The sequence below is a fragment of the Somniosus microcephalus genome, chromosome 6 (genome assembly GCF_052327205.1).
Source record: "Somniosus microcephalus isolate GS21.2 chromosome 6, FLI_Smic_1.0, whole genome shotgun sequence".
Classification (NCBI taxonomy): domain Eukaryota; kingdom Metazoa; phylum Chordata; class Chondrichthyes; order Squaliformes; family Somniosidae; genus Somniosus; species Somniosus microcephalus.
The window spans coordinates 19,620,847-19,638,449 of record NC_140992.1 but is presented as its reverse complement, the minus strand read 5'-3'; the positions used below and the strand labels follow the sequence as shown (position 1 = coordinate 19,638,449).

The 17,603-nt window shown below is 47.3% G+C and overlaps 1 protein-coding gene across 1 annotated transcript in view; it reads right to left on the bottom strand.

The window, feature by feature from the left end:
• The window catches only part of mindy4b (MINDY family member 4B), an 87,454-nt gene extending 83,391 nt beyond the window's left edge, over positions 1-4,063 (bottom strand). Inside the window, exon 1 of the mRNA XM_085989598.1 lies at positions 3,951-4,063. Coding sequence (XP_085845724.1) covers positions 3,951-4,063 — 113 coding nt within the window. The remainder of the gene's footprint in view (positions 1-3,950) is intronic.
• Between the last annotated feature and the right edge of the window lie 13,540 nt (positions 4,064-17,603).

Genomic DNA, 17,603 nt, shown 5'->3' with positions numbered 1-17,603 from the left:
TATAGCCTGCCAACTAGATCACAACACCCCCCCTGCTCTTCTTCGAAATAGTGGCCGCGGGATCTTTTACGTCCACCTGAGAGGGCAGATGGGGGCCTCGGCTTAACGTCTCATCTGAAAGATTGGAGCGTCAGCCTGGGTCACGTGCTCAGATCTCTGGAGTGGGACTTCAACCTATAACCACTGACATTATGGTTACGACCATAATATCAATCAGGTTGGCATCCGGGCGGGGAACCTGTTAAAAAAAAAAAACCTACGCACGCCACGGAATTGAAACGCCACAGTTTTCGGGGAATCCCGACCATAAATCCTCTCCTTCCCTTGCTGCGAAACCCGGCCTCAGTAAACATCGGGGCCAAACATTCTGCTCCAGGACCTATGATGACTGACAGGGCAAGTCCCTGGAGTAAATTTGAATTTACTGATTTAATTGGCTGCAAGGGACATGTGTGCCCTCCCAGCCAGAATATTACAACAACAACAACTTGCATTTATATAGTGCCTTTAACATCCCAAGGCGCTTCACAGGAGCGCTATCAGACAAAAATGGGCACCGAGCCACAGAAGGAGACATTAGGAAAGGTGACTAAAAGTTTGGTCAAAGATGTAGGTTTTAAAGAGGGTCTTACAGGAGGAGAGAGAGATTGGAGAGGCGGAGAGGTTTAGAGAGGAAGTTCCAGAGATTAGGGCCCAGACAGCTGAAGGCACGGCCGCCAATGGTGGGGTAAAGGGAGTGGGGGGAAGCACGCTCTCCCTGACTAAGGCTATCATTTCAAATTGGAGGAGTTTCCCAGCCCCAATATTAACAGTGGTGGAGGAGTTTCTCTCCCGGCTCCCGCAAGTCAGCCATCTATGAATGAAGATGCAGCAAGGAATAACTCACTGGATGCTGTGTTTGGTGTTTCAAAAGAATACGAGGGGAATGTTCAGTGTAGTTACGACCATAATGTCGAGGAAGACAAAAAAGGTTGCAATGGAAGCTGGAGTTGAGAGTATGAAGGAATAAGCTATATTCAGAAAAATACACCATTCTATGAAATAATTCTAGCTTTATTAAAACATGACATACTAGGTCTGGAAATCTAGAAACCTCAACAATCTAAAGCTGTAAACAGCATACAGGCTATTGAGATAAGATAAGTTGTTGACACTGAATCAATAATCTTTTTGAAACAGGAGGTTGGAGGCTCCTGAAGTCTGCAGCATTGGAAAAAAGACAATGGTACACCCTGTTAAGGTGTCCTAAATTACACTTCGGAAAGAGACGAGGAAAATTAAGAAACATATGCCTTCGTAAAAATTACATCAAATGAAACACAGGAGACATAATTCTGTGTTGCAACCAGCTGAGGTAAATAAGAATTGCATAGATCACCCTGATTGAGGAGTTATAATTTACACACCGTAAAAAGACACAAACAGAAGACCTTGGTAAAAATGACATCAAATAGATGCACCTGCTGGTTACACCATTTTTTATTGTAAGCTTGGGACACCTGGGGTAGAGACATAAGTCTGTAATGCTACCAACTGAGGTGACTGTAAGAATAGCAGGGGTCAGCAGAAAAATGACTAGAGATAATTAGCTTACATCAGCAGAACACTTCAAAGGAAATACCACTGCAAAATGGTATAAAAATTGAACTTTCAAATGGGATAATAGACTTGCTTGAAGGGGCAAAGCGATTCTCGGCTTCAGAGGCAGGCTCTATAAGTCTACACCTCTTTGTACCTCAGGGATCAAAGGTATTTGATTTTGGTGGATATCCTGGAATAAGACTAAGAACTGTAAAAATGTAGCGAAGTTAAGATTTGAGAATAAGGATCTCTGATAATAGAATTGTAAGCTTTCTGTTTTTGGAACTGTTAATGTTGCGATTGAAACACCTACTGTAATGACATGTCGGTTCTTTAATAAATCTATATATTAGAATTGTCTCACATAATACTTCTGTATCAAACTCATGAACTCAATCTCTGTACACTCTTTGGTGAGGAGTTGCAGAATTCTGAGGGAGTTTTCTGGACCCTCATAATATCCAGAATGTTACAGTCTAGCTAAACTTATTAAAAGTGCTATCTGGAGGATGGTAACATCTTCAGGTTGTTCCTTTCCTTTAGGGAGAGACAGTCTGGACCTTTAGACCCAATTAAGCGTCTTTAGGATTCGGCTACCTCAAACTTTAGTTGAAAGTAAACTTCTGAGGAATACGCCTGATCCGGGGTAGCCCTAAAGGGGCTAGGACTAGTAATAATCCTTTCAAGAGAAGGATCACTTATCAGACGCGACTTTTCTTGTATCCTATCCAGAAGTGCAGGAGCAGTGCTGGAACAAATCCCAGATACGGGGGCAGTATTCGAGCCTTGGACAGACAGGCTTTACAGAGCATTAAGAGTTACTAAATGTGGATATTTATCATATTTCATTACTGCTGATGACATATCTTCAGTTCACTGAGATGGATGATATTTTCCTCAGACAGCATTAATAAACTAACTTCAAGAATGACATTTTCATTTCTACAGCGTCTTTTAACATAGTAAATATCGCAAGGCATTTCACAGAGGAGAAACGTACACCAGGCGGCAGTGGGAGACTTGGAGGAGATGACCAGAAAGGTGGTCGTAAAGACAGATCTTGAGGAGGCTTTTAAAGGTGGGCGACAAGTAGTGAGGCAGAGAGGTTTAGGAAGGGAGTTCCGGAGAGTAGGGCTGAGACAGCTGAAGGTGGAATGGGGGCGGGGGGGGTGGGGTGGGTGGTGGGGGGGAATGGGGTGGACAGTGAGAAACATAGAAACATAGAAGATAGGAGCAGGAGTAGGCCATTCGGCCCCTCGAGCCTGCTCCGCCATTCAATGCGATCATGGCTGATCATCCAAATTCACTACCCTGTCCCTGCTTTCTCCCCATATCCCTTGATCCCTTTAGCCTCAAGAAATATATCCAACTCTTTCTTGAATATATTTAATGAATTGGCCTCAACTGCCCTGCGTGGCAGAGAATTCCACAGGTTCACCACTCTCTGGGTGAAGAAATTCCTCCTCATCTCTGTCCTAAATGGCTTACCCCCTTATCCTTAGACTGTGACCCCTGGTTCTGGACTCCCCGGCCATCGGGAACATCCTTCCTGCATCTAGTCAGTCTAGTCCTGTTAGAATTTCATAAGAACATGCACAGAAAGCCAGAGTTGGAGGACATGAGCAAACAAGGGCTGGAAAGTCAGGCTGGAGGAGGCTGCAGAGGTAAGCTGGGGCAAGGCAATTCAAGGACTTGTAAATAAGGATTGTGTTGGTGGACAGGAATCCAATGGAAGCTGGCGAGGATGGGCAAATGGTACTTAGCACTGGACAGTATATGAGCGATGACGTTGCGAACAAATAGAAATTTATGAAAGGCAGAGCCTTGGAGGCCAGAGATGAGGGATTTTGTGAAGACCAAGTCTGGAACAAACAAAAGTGTGGGTAAGATATTCCCTGGTGGTGGGGGGAGGGGAGGGGGGGTCGCGTTGTGGTGAGGTAAGCAGAGAGGCAGATAGGCGGTCTTGGTAATGCATCAGATATGGGGTTGGGGTTCAGCGGTGCACCAAGGTCACGCACTGTTGGTTCAGCTCGAGTGACCAACCAAGGAGGAGGAAAGGGTCGGGGGGCAAGGGCAGGAGCCGAATAGAATGGCTTTGGTCTTCCGAATGTTCCAACTGGAGGAAGTTTTTGCTCATCCATGGCTGGATGTTCTGACAACACAGAAGTGGTTGCGGAGTTGTAGGTATTGGCCGAGAGGTAGAGTTGGGTGTTAATCTTATACGTATGGATGCTGAACACCTACCTAAGGATGATGTTGCTGTGCGGCAACAGGTAAATGAGGAAAAGACAAGGGACTTGGGGGTACATCAGAGGTGACAGAAACTGGAGATCAACGGTTGTGAAAGAGAAAAGAACAAGTTGCTTTACCCTTGTTGGCTGAAGATAGCTCTCCATTTGCCTAGATCACTGATCTTGCTGGTGATCGCATCTAAATCTCGCTCACTGAAGTGGTGGCCATGATTGCCCAGTTCCTTGTCCATCTGTGAATTACACATACTGAGTCAGCACTGCTCTCAACAAGGAAGATCCAGGTTCTTGGAGCTCCCAGGTCTTGTCCTGATGCCAGTCAGCCTGACTGTTTATCCAACACGGTGCGTTATCAGTGATCAGCTGAAGTGCAAACCTTCAACTGACATCAAGGTGGCCCTTGGAGCTCAGTCACCCTATCATATTACTCTAAATAATTCACGACATGTCAGAATATTGCTCCTCTCCCCTGCCATCACACAGTGAATAGGAAAGGGGAAAGGCAGAGATTTTTCATTCACAAAGATGTATCTGGTCTCACGCAGATAAATAATTGATTACATTCAAGCCGTGAGTCATTTAACGGCATGTCACAGTCACATGCTCAGTGTGTTTCCATGGTTAAATATCCAATTGGAGAGTGCTGAGAACATTCCCTCTGTACCACAGCATGAGCTACTGCCATCAGGGACGGTAGGAAAGAAGAAAAAAGGAGAGTATTGGGGGTGGAGGTAGGGGAAGGCCAGCAGGATGAGAAGTTAACAGAAAATCGTCTGCCCAAATGATATCTGATAAGAACCGAAAAAGCAACTGTAATGAAAGGAACAATTCTAGAGTCATCTTTTGTTTCTTCACTTGTCCCATTACCTTTTGTCCTTTTACCTGGCACCATCATCCCTTTTGTCATTTAATCTCTCCTGCCTTCCACCCTATCACAGACCTTCCCTTTGTTCTTTCTTCCCCGCCCCCCTCTCCCTGCCCCTACACTTGCTTATAAACCTGTTTACATCTCCAACTTTTTCCAGTTCTGACGAAGGGTCATCGACCTGAAACCTTATCTCTGTTTCTCTCTCTCTCTCTACGGATGCTGCCTGACCTGCTGAGTATTTCCAGCATTTTCTGTTCTTATTTCTACCTTTCCCCATGCCTGGTGCACCAAACACTTCTTTATGGGGGGCAGGGGCGCACGGAGGGAGGCCTTAAATTGTATGTTTCCAATTCCTGAGTCCTTGCAGGAAGATTTGCAGCTCCAGGCCTCTCGAACTCACTCCATAACACCCAAATCTACAGCAATTTGGTAGGTAATCTGATAGATTCGTCTCCCCAGAGTTAATTCAGATGATTAGCTGGCTCATAAACACAGGTCAAAGCTGATTTAAAGAATTAGTCCTGTTCTCTTTTACTTGTCTGCCCCAATGTGTGGGAGAGAATGAGTCATTTTGCCGACAGACTAAAAAGCACAACATGGCGGGTGAACCAGCGGGATTAAATCCTCCCAGAAACCCATGAGCAGCACACCATTTATCAGGCTAATATCACATTTTTGACATTTCTATAACACCTGCGCTTAAGAACATAAGAAATAGGAGCAGGAGTCGGCCATTTGGCCCTTCGAGCCTGCTCCGCCATTCAATAAGATCATGGCTGATCTTCTACCTCATCTCCACTTTCCTGCACTACCCCCATATCCCTTGATGCCATTAATATTAAAAAATCTATCAATCTCTGTCTTAAATATACTCAACAACTGAGCCTCCACAGCCTTCTGGGGTAGAGAATTCCAAAGATTCACCACCCTCTGAGTGAAGAAATTTCTCCTCATCTCAGTCCTAAATGGCCGCCCCCTTATTCTGAGACTATGGCCCCTGGTTCTAGACTCCCCAGCCAGGGAAAACATCCTCCCTGCATCTACCCTGTCAAGCCCTACAAGAATTTTGTATGTTTCAATGAGATCACCTCTCATTCTTCTAAACTTTAGAGAATATCGGCCTAGTCTACTCAGTCTGTCCTCATAGGACAATACCCCCATCCCAGGAATCAGTCTGGTAAATCTTCGTTGCACTCCCTCTATCGCAAGTATATCCTTCCTTAGGTAGGCCTTGGCACATTGGATCCAAAACTGGCTTATTGGCAGAAGGCAGAGGGTGATGGTGGAAGGTTGTTTTTGTGACTGGAAGCCTGTGTCCAGTGGGGTACCGCAGGGATCGGTGCTGGGTCCCTTGCTGTTTGTGGTCTACATTAATGATTTGGATGTGAATGTAAAGGGTATGATCAGTAAGATCGCAGATGACACGAAAATTGGTGGGGTGGTAAATAGCGAGGAGGGAAGCCTCAGGCTACAGGACAATATAGATGGGTTGGTCAGATGGGCGGAACAGTGGCAAATGGAATTTAACCCTGAAAAGTGTGAGGTGATGCATTTTGGACGGACTAACAAGGCAAGAGAATACACAATGAATGGTAAGACCCTAGGAAAGGCAGAGGATCAGAGGGACCTTGGTGTGCATGTACATAGATCCCTGAAGGCAGCAGAACAGGTGGATAAGGTGGTTAAAAAGGCATATGGGATACTTGCCTTCATTAGCCGAGGCATAGAATATAAGAGCAGGGAGGTTATGATGGAGCTGTACAAAACGCTGGTAAGGCCACAGCTGGAGTACTGTGTGCAGTTCTGGTCGCCACACTATAGGAAGGATGTGATTGCTTTGGAGAGGGTGCAGAGGAGATTTACCAGGATGTTACCTGGGCTGGAGCGCTTCAGCTATGAAGAAAGACTGGACAGGCTGGGGTTGTTTTCCTTGGAGCAGAGAAGACTGAGGGGGGACCTGATTGAGGTGTACAAAATTATGAGGGGCATAGATAGGGTAGATAGTAAGGAACTTTTCCCCTTAGTAGAGGGGTCAATAACAAGGGGGCATAGATTCAAGGTAAGGGCAGGAGGTTTAGGGGGGATTTGAGGAAAAACTTTTTCACCCAGAGGGTGGTTGGAATCTGGAACTCACTGCCTGAAAGGGTGGTAGAGGCAGGAACCCTCACAACATTCAAGAAGCATTTGGATGAGCACTTGAAATGCCATAGCATACAAGGCTACGGACCAAATGCTGGAAAATGGGATTAGATTAGACAGGGCTTGATGGCCGGCGCGGACGCGATGGGCCGAAGGGCCTCTTTCTGTGCTGTATAACTCTATGACTCTATGACTCTAAGGAGACCAAAACTGTACACAGTACTCCAGGTGTGGTCTCACCAGGGCCCTATATAATTGCAGTAAGACGTCTCTACTCTTATACTCAAATCCTCTTGTAATAAAGGCTAACATACCATTTGCTTTCCTAATCGCTTGCTGTACCTGCATGTTAACTTTCAGTGATTTGTGTACAAGGACACCCAGGTCCCTCTGAACACCAACATTTCCCAAATTCTCACCATTTAAAAAATACTCTGCTTTTCTATTTTTCCTACCAAAGTGGATAACTTCACATTTCTCCACATTATATTCCATTTGCCATGTTCTTGCCCACTCACTTAGCCTGTCTATATACCTTGAAGCCTCCTTGCATCCTCCTCACAACTTACATTCCCACCCAGCTTTGTATCATCAGCAAACTTGGATATATTACATTTGTTCCCCTCATCCAAATCATTGATGTAGATTGTGAATAGCTGAGGCCCAAGCACTGATCCTTGCAGTACCCCACTAGTTACAGCCTGCCAACCCGAAAATGACCCATTTATTCCTATTCCCTGTTTTCTGTCCGTTAACCAATCTTCAATCCATGCTAGTGTATTACCCCCAATCCCATGAGCCCTAATTTTGTTTAATAACCTCTTGTGTGGCACCTTATCGAATGCCTTCTGAAAATCCAAATACACCACATCCACTGGTTCCCCCTTATCTATTCTGCTAGTTACAACCTCAAAAAACAGATTTGTCAAACATGATTTTCCTTTCATAAATCCGTGTTGACTCCGCCCAATCCTATTAGTATTTTCTAAGTGCCCTGTTACCAAGTCATTAATAATAGATTCTAGCATTTTCCCTACTATTGATGTCAGGCTAACTGGTCTGTAGTTCCCCGTTTTCTCACTCCCTCCTTTCTTAAATAGTGCGGTTACATTTGCTACCTTCCAATCTGTGGGAACCATTCCAGAATCGATGGAATTTTAGAAAATGACAACCAATGCATCCACTATCTCTATACCCACCTCTTTCAAAACCCTGGGATATAGGCCATCAGGTCCAGAGGATATATCGGCTTTCAGTCCCATTAATTTCTCCAGTACTATTTTTTTTTACTAATACTCATTTCTTTCAGTTCCTCATTCTTGCTAGAGCCTTGGTTCTTCACTATTTCTGGGAAGTTTTTTTGCATCTTCTTCCGTGAAGAGACACTATGGGGGCGATTTTGCCAATGGGGCGCGTTGGAGGCAGGACTGCTGCTTGTTGGCTCTTAGTCCCGCCTCCATCGACTTGTGGCCAACCCATGCTATTTTCCCTTGATTGACCTTGTTAAGTCCGCCCAGCGGGCTTAGCAGGTCAACTAAGGGGAAGCAAGTTACAGAGAACGTCAGCGTTTTTTGACAGAATAATTGTCATCGTTTGACAGCTCTGTGAAGCTGTCCAACACTGACATTCTATGTTGTTTGATGAGTTCTTGTATTCAAGACTCATCAAACCTCTTTTGTGAGCAGAAATTAGATGGTTGTTACATTGGAGAATGCATCTGCCATCTCTGCCGGTGAGATGCGAGACTCTCCACATCCCCAACTGTTGAAGCCTGCAGGAAGAAACAAAGGTAAGTAAACATTTTCTATCACTTTCCACTCACCTCACATACTTACCTCTCCACACTTGCACCCATCACTTACCTTCACAGCGCACTTTTGCACCCCTCCGGCCCCTGCACACCCACTGCTCACCTTGGTGACCCTGGCTGGGCTTCCAGACATCGGGAAGCTCACGCCTCTGTTGGAAAAATGGGGATAATCCTCTTAACTGCCTGTTAACAGTCAGTTAATTGGCACTAATCCCCCTATCGCCTCGAGGAGATGGGACCCGGCGCGGGTCGGCTACCCGCCTCCTGGGAAGATGACACGGAGATGGATTGGGGGCGGGATGGGTCCATCCCCAGATTGTGCCATTTTCCCGGCTGTCCCGCCTCCATACCCGCCTCCCCAGGGCTGGCAAGATTGCGCCCAAAGTATTTGTTTAATTTCTCTATTTCCTTATTCCCTATTATAACTTCTCTTGTCTCAGCTTGTAAGGGACCCATATTTACTTTCGCTAATCTTTTGATTTTTACATACCAATAGAATCTCTTACAATCTGTTTTTATGCCTCTCGCTAGTGTACTCTCATATTCTATTTTCCCTTTCTTTATCAATTTCTTGGTCCTCCTTTGCTGAATTCTAAAATTCTCCCGATCCTCAGGCTTACTACTCTTTTTGGCAAAATTATAAGCCTCTTCCTTTGATCTAATACTATCTTTAACTTCTCCGTCAGCTGTGGCCCAGTTGGTAGCACCCTCACCTCTCGGTCAGAAGGTTGTGGGTTCAAGTCCCACTCCAGGGACTTGAGCACATAAAGCTAGCCTGATACTTGAGTGCAGTGCTGAGGGAGTGCTGCACTGTCGGAGGTGCCGTCTTTCGGATGAGACGTTAAACCGAGGCCCCGTCTGCTCTCTCAGGTGGATGTAAAAGATCCCACGGCACTATTTCGAAGAAGAGCAGGGAAGTTCTTCCCGGTGTCCTGGCCAATGTTTATCCCTCAATCAACATAATAAAAACAGATGATCTGGTCATTACCACATTGCTATTTGTGGGAGCTTGCTGTGTGCAAATTGCCTGCTACATTTCCTACATTACAACAGTGCCTATGCTTCGAAAAAGTACTTCATTGGCTGTAAAGTGCTTTGGGACGTCCGGTGGTCACGAAAGGTGCTATATAAATGCAAGTCTTTTTAAATGTCTGAAGCGCAACTTACCTGGACTGGCCAGCAGGTGGGGTGCGAGGCCTGAGCTGGTCTATAGTTCAGGAATTTGCATAATGCTGCAGTGGATGTGAAGTGGCCTGATTTGTGGATTGTGTAGGAAGGCCCGAAACCTAAGGTCGAGATGAGTGAATGATAAAAGACTGACTCAAACTGCAAATCTAGAGGTGGAAAATATTCACAAGATGGGAATCACATGGTTTGATTCCAAAATCCTTATTTACAAATTCCATTATGACCTTGCTCCTTCCGACCTTTTCAACCTCCTCCAACCCTGCATCCACCTCTCTTCCGCACCTGAACTAATACCACCGCCCCGCCCCCCTCTCTCCCTCCACTCCACCTCCAGCCATCATGCCTCTGTTCTCTGGAGAAATAAGAAAGAACATAAGAAATAGGAGCAGGAGTCGGCCATTCGACCCCTCGAGCCTGCTCCGCCATTCAATGAGATCATGGCTGATCTGATCTTGGCCGCAACTCTGCTTTCCTGCCCACTCCCCATAACCCTTGACTCCCCTGTTTTTCAGGTACCTATCTATCTCCGCCTTGAATATATTCAATGACTCCGTCTCCACAGCTCTCTGGGGCAGAGAATTCCAAAGATTCACGACCCTCTGAGAGAAGAAATTCCTCCTCCTCTCCGTCTTAAATGAGCGACCCCTTATTCTGAAACTATGCCCCCTAGTTCTAGATTCCAACGCTGCCTCCGCAAGATCCTGCCAATCCACTGGCAGGATAGGCGCACCAACGTCAGTGTTCTCGCTCAGGCCAACATCCCCAGCATCGAAGCTTTGACCATGCTCGATCAGCTCCGATGTACGGGTCACATCGTCCGCATGCCCGATACGAGATTCCCAAAACAAGCGCTCTACTCGGAGCTCCGGCACGGCAAGAGAGCCCCAGGTGGGCAGAGGAAACGCTTCAAGGACACCTTCAAAGCCTCCTCGAAAAAGTGCAACATCCTCACCGACACCTGGGAATCCCTGGCCCAAGACCGTACAAAGTGGAGGAGAAGCATCCGGGAAGGCGCCGAACACCTCGAGTCTCTTCGCCGGGAGCAAGCGGAAGCCAAGAGCAGGCAGCACAAGGAGCGCACGTCAACCCAAGCACCCCACCCACCCGCCCCTTCAACCACCGTCTGCCCCACCTGTGACAGAGACTGTAGGTCCCGCATTGGACTTATTAGTCACCTGAGAACTCATTTTTAATGTGGAAGCAAGTCATCCTCGGTTCCGAGGGACTGCCTAAGAAGAAGAAGATTCCCCCCATGAGGGGAAACATCCTCTCAAGCCCCCTCAGAATCTTATGTTTCAATAAGATCCCCTCTCATTCTTCTAAACTCCAATGAGTATAGGCCCAACCTGCTCAACCTTTCCTCATAAGACAACCCCCTCATCCCAGAAATCAACCTCGAGACCCGCCCCCGCGTTCCTTCATCGCTCTCCCTCTTCAACATCCTCCTGAAAACCTCGCCTTTGGTCACCTCCCCTGGCTCTTATCCCTGCTCGGTGACGCTTCAACGCTTTTTGCTGTGCAAGTGTAAGTTCGGGTTGCCAACTCTGGATGGGCGTATTCCTGGAGGTTTAATCACAGGGCCTCCTGCCTCCGGCCGCCCCGCCCGCTCAAGCAGCCTTTCCCCCCCAGCCCACACCGCCAATACTTTTAAAGATAATAAATGAAGGTGTTCAAAGAAACTGGAAAAAAGAATCACACCTTTTTTTCAAGCCCCTATGATTTTCTCCTGGGTTTTGCTCACAGCGAGTGTCCAGCAGATCGATCTTTACTTCCTGGAGACCCCAGAGCAATCCTGGAGAGTTGGCATCCCCAGTGTAAGTTGATATTTAAAGGCACTTAAAGCTACTAATTGTGTGGCGGCACCTCAAAGCTCTAGCGCGCAGTGCCACAGGGCACAGGTTGGCCCGCAGGATTCTCCAGAAGGTTAGTCCGACTACTGTGAGTAAGCGCTTGGGTAAGTACACAATCTCACCCAGGAGCGAGGAAAATCCACGGGGAAGAATCACTTTGGGCCACCCGTGCACCGTCGGAGGCCTAGGAAGCAGGCTGCCCGCTTATATTTTCAGCTGGTGATGGACTCCTAGCGCCAGGTATCTCCGAGGGATCTGTATCTTAGGAAAGAATGCAGCATTTAACCTGTGTTTATATTAACGGTGTACACTGCTTTGTAAAACAGTTTTGCAAGAGAAAAATTCCTGCTCTGGGGCATAGATTTAAAGTAATTGGTCGGAGGTTTAGAGGGGACTTGAGGAGAAATGTTTTCACCCAGAGGGTGGTGGGGGTCTGGAACTCACTGCCTGAAAGGGTGGTCGAGGCAGAAACCCTCATCACATTTAAAAAGTACTTGGATGTGCACTTGAAGTGCCGTAACCTACAGGGCTACGGACCAAGTGCTGGAAAGTGAGATTAGGCCGGATAGCTCTATGTCGGCCGGCGCGAACAAGATGGGCCGAATGGCCTCCTTCTGTGCCATAAATATCTATGATTCTATGATTCTACAAAATAGTGCCATGGGATCTTTTACGTCCGCCTGAGAGAGCAGACGGGGCCTCGGTTTAACATCTCATCCGAAAAACGGCACCTCCGACAGTGCAGCACTCCCTGCAGCCTAGTGTCAGCCTAGCGGAGTGGGACTTGAACCCACGACCTTCTGACATCAGAGGCGAGGGCGCTACCCACTGAGCCACGGTTAACGGCTACATTAATTTCTTTGGCGATGGGATTAAATTGTCCTTAAAGCGCATCATTTGGTCAAACTCTCCAGGTCAGAACTGATGTGGGGTTGAGCCCATCCTCTTGGCTGGCACTCCAGGGGATGTTGCACTGGTGGATGTGCTGCTGGCAGTGCACGATGGGAAATTGTGGCGTGCTGCCCATGATTCTCTGTCCAGTCGTTTTTAATGGACAGAAAATTCTGGGCAGCGCACCTCTGATTTGCGGATGTGTGTGGCTGATGGGCGCGGATCCCCGCTGGCAACTCATCCCCTATTATATCGAGGTCACAGCTGCCTGATTATTACACAGATTTTGCAGCACAGAAACAGGCCATTCAGCCCAATCAGTCTGGGCCGGTGTTTATGCTCCACACGAGCCTCCTCCCACCCTACTTCATCTCACCCCTTTCACCATATCCTTCTATTCCTTTCTCCCTCATGTGTTTATCGAGCTTCCCCTTAAATGCATCGATACTATTCGCCTCAACAACAACAACTTGCATTTATATAGCGCCTTTAACATAGTAAAACATCCCAAGGCGCTTCACAGGAGTATTATAAGACAAAAAAATAATTGACACCGAGCCACATAAGGAGAAATTAGGGCAGGTGACCAAAAGCTCGGTCAAAGAGGTAGGTTTTAAGGAGCGTCTTAAAGGAGGAAAGAGAGGTAGCGAGGCGGAGAGGTTTAGGCAGGGAATTCCAGAGCTTAGGGCCGAGGCAGCTGAAGGCACGGACACCAATGGTTGAGCGATTATAATCAGGGATGCTCAAGAGGGCAGAATTAGAGGAGCGCAGATATCTCGGAGGGGGGGTTGTGGGGCTGAAGGAGGTTACAGAGATAGGGAGGGGCGAGGCCATGTGAGGGATTCGAAAACAAGGGTGAGAATTTTGAAATCGAGGCGTTGCTGAACGGGGAGCCAATGTAGGTCAGCGAGCATAGGGGTGATGGGTGACCGGGACTTGGTGCGAGTTAGGACATGGGCAGCTGAGTTTTGAATGACCTCAAGTTTACATAGAGTAGAATGTGGGAGGCCAGCCAGGAGTGCATTGGAATAGTCAAATCTAGAGGTAACAAAGGCATGGAAGAGGGTTTCAGCAGCGGATGAGCTGAGGCAAGGGCGGAGGCGGGCGATGTTGCAGAGGTGGAAATAGGCGGTCTTAGGAGATGACCAAAAGCTTGGCCAAAGAGGTTTTAAGGAGCGTCAACTACTCCTTGTGGCAGCAAGTTCGACATTCTAACCACTCTCTGGGTAAAGAAGTTTCTCCTGAATTCCTTATTGGATTTATTAGTGACCATCTTATATTTATGGCCCCTAGTTTTGGATTTCACCGCAAACAGAAACATTTTCTCTACCTCTAGCCTATCAAACCCCTTCATTAATTTATAGACCTCTGTTAGGTCACCCCTCAACCTTCTCTTTTCCAGAGATGTGGACATCAATGTGGATATTAAAGATCCCCATATATTATTCAAAGAAGAACATTCCTTTGTCTTGACCAACTTTCCTCTCTCAACAAACACCGTGAACAGAACGGATTAGCTGGTCATTCCTGTTTGTTAGATGTTGCTAGCACAGAATGAGCTGCTGTGTTTACCCTTCCTCTTCTTCTTAGGCAGTCCCTCGGAACCGAGGATGACTTGCTTCCACATTAAAAATGAGTTCTCAGGTGACTGATGAGTCCAATGCGGGACCTACAGTCTCTGTCACAGGTGGGGCAGACGGTGGTTGAAGAGGCGGGTGGGTGGGGTGCTTGGGTTGACGTGCGCTCCTTGCGCTGCCTGCGCTTGGCTTCCGCTTGCTCCCGGCGAAGAGGCTCGAGGTGTTTGGCGCCTTCCCGGATGCTTCTCCTCCACTTTGTACGGTCTTGGGCCAGGGATTCCCAGGTGTCGGTGGGGATGTTCCACTTTTTCAAGGAGGCTTTGAGGGTGTCCTTGAAGCGTTTCCTCTGTCCACCTGGGGCTCTCTTGCCGTGCCGGAGCTCCGAGTAGAGCGCTTGTTTTGGGAGTCTTGTATCGGGCATGCGGACAATGTGACCCGTCCATCGGAGCTGATTGAGCGTGGTCAAAGCTTCGATGCTGGGGATGTTGGCCTGAGCAAGAGCACTGACGTTTTTGCGCCTATCCTGCCAATGGATTCGCAGGATCTTGCGGAGGCAGCGTTGGTGGTACCTCTCCAGTGCTTTGAGGTGCCTGCTGTACATGGTCCATGTACAGCATGTGTTTACCTACAGAGCAGTCAATGCACTTCACTGCCTGTAATGCTGCGAGACGCTCTGAGGTGATAAGAATCTACTTGGTAGTTTGGGAAAATGATTATTCCAACACAGGTGATACTCCTCTCAATTAGTTTTACATCAACAAATCTCAAGTCATTATGAAACCATCTGGTGCATGCATAACGCCACAAAACAACAAAAATCTGCCATGAGGAAAAATCTGTGATTAATTTAGTAAACACAAGCAGCATTTTTTTTAGCTTAACACCTAGTTTTCAGAATCTGTCGGCAAATTACCACAACACAGTGAGGACGTCGCGATTAAAGCACTCTGCCCCCCCCCCGCAATGCACGATTCAAATAATTGGATGAACTAGGCAACATTTGTCTGTATAACGACTTCAAGAGCCGGAAGTTCTATTCCCCCCCTTCACCTCCTGAAGGTGCTGGCTCATGCTGGGATACAGGTCGATAGGTGTTAAGAACATAAGAAACAGGAGCAGGAGTCGGCCAATCGACCCCTCGAGCCTGCTCCGCCATTCAATAAAATCATGGCTGATCCAAGCTTGGCCTCAACACCACTTTCCCGCTCTCTCCCCATTCCCCTTGACTCCCCTGTAGTTCAAATGTCTGTCACTCTCCGCCTTGAACATATTCAATGACCCAGCCTCCACAACTACATAGAAACATAGAAGATAGGAGCAGGAGTAGGCCATTCGGCCCTTCGAGCCTGCTCCGCCATTCAACGAGATCATGGCTGATCATCCAAACCCTAGCACTCTCTGGGGTAGAGAATTCCAAAGATTCACGACCCTCTGAGAGAAGAAATTCCTCCTCATCTCTGCCTTAAATGGGCGACCCCTTATTCTGAAACTATGCCCCCTAGTTCTAGATACCCCCACGAGGGGAAACATCCTCTCAGCATCCACCCTGTCAATCCCCCTAACAGAGTGTTGGGAGCACCTTGTTACCTCATCTTAAAGAAAGAAAGACTTGCATTTCTATAGCGCCTTTCATGACCACCGGATGTCCCAAAGTGCTTTACAGCCAATGAAGTACTTTTGGAGTGTAGTCACTGTTGTAATGTGGGAAACGCAGCAGCCAATTTGCGCACAGCAAGCTCCCACAAACAGCAATGTGATAATGACCAGATAATCTGTTTTTGTTATGTTGATTGAGAGATAAATATTGGCCAGGACACCGGGGAGAACTCCCCTGCCCTTCTTTGATATAGTGCCTCGGGATCTTTTATGTCCACCTGAGAGTGTAGACGGGGCCTCGGTTTAACGTCTCATCCGAAAGACGGCACCTCCGACAGTGCAGCGATCCCTCAGCACTGCACTGGAGTGTCAGCCTAGATTTATGTGCTGAAGTCCCTGGAGTGGGACCATCCTAGCGACCATTCACAAGATCACAAGATAATTACAGGTTTGGAAGTTCTTTCGGCCCATCTCATTCATCCATCCACCGGAGAAGGTGCAAAAAAAGATTTCCTAGAATGATATGAGAACTCAGTGGTTATACCTATCAGGAAAGATTGAACAGGCTGGGACTCTTTTCTCTAGAAAAGAGAAGACTGAGGGGTGACCTGATAGAGGTCTTTAAGATTATGAAAGGGTTTGATAGAGTAGACACAGAGAAGATGTTTCCACTTGCGGGGAGGCCAGAACTAGGGGACATAAATATAAGACAGTCACTAATAAATCCAATAGGGAATTCAGCAGAAATTTCTTTACCCAGAGAGTGGTTAGAATGTGAAACACGCTACCACAAGGAGTGGTTCAGGCGAATAGCATAGATGCATTTAAGGGGAAGCTGGATAAACACATGAGGGAGAAAGGAATAGAAGGATATGTTGATAGGGCGAGATGAAGTTGGGGTGGGAGGAGGCTCGTGTGGAGCATAAAGACCGGCACGGACCAGGTGGGCCGAATGGCCTGTTTCTGTGCTGTAAATACTTTGCAACTATGTAATCTAGAAAGATCTGGAATTCCCCTCATTGCAGCATCCTAGAAACATAGAAGATAGGAGCAGGAGTAGGCCACTCGGCCCCTCGAGCCTGCTCCGCCATTCAAGGCGATCATGACTGATCATCTAAAATTCAGTACCCTGTCCCTGCTTTCTCCCCATATCCCTTGATCCCTTTAGCCTTAAGAAATATATCCAACTCCTTCTTGAATATATTTAATGAATTGGTCTCTTCTGCCTTCTGTGGTAGAGAATTCCACAGGTTCACCACTCTCTGGGTGAAGAAATTCCTCCTCATTTCTGTCCTAAATGGCTTACCCCTTATCCTTAGACTGTGACCCCTGGTTCTGGACTCCCCGACCATCGGGAACATCCTTCCTGCATCTAGTCTGTCCCCTCTCATTCTTCTAAACTCCAGCGAGTATAAGCCCAATCGACCCAATCTCTCCTCATACGTCATTCCTGCCATCCCAGGTATCAGCCTGGTGAATCTTCGCTGAACTCCTTCCATGGCAAGAACATCCTTCCTCAGATAAGGCGACCAAAACTGCACACAATACTCAAGATGTGGTCTCACCAAGGCCCTGTACAACTGCAGCAAGAAATCCTTGTTCCTGTACTCAAACACTCTCGCTACGAAGGCCAACACACCATTTGCCTTCTTAACTGCCTGCTGCACCTGCATGCTTACCTTCAGCGACTGGTGCACAAGAACACCCAGGTCTCGTTGCACGTCCCCTTCTCCCAATCTATTGCCATTCAGATAATAATCTGCCTTCCTGTGTTTGACACCAAGGTGGATAACCTCACATTTATCCATGTTATATTGCATCTGCCATGCTTCTGCCCAATCACCCAACCTGTCC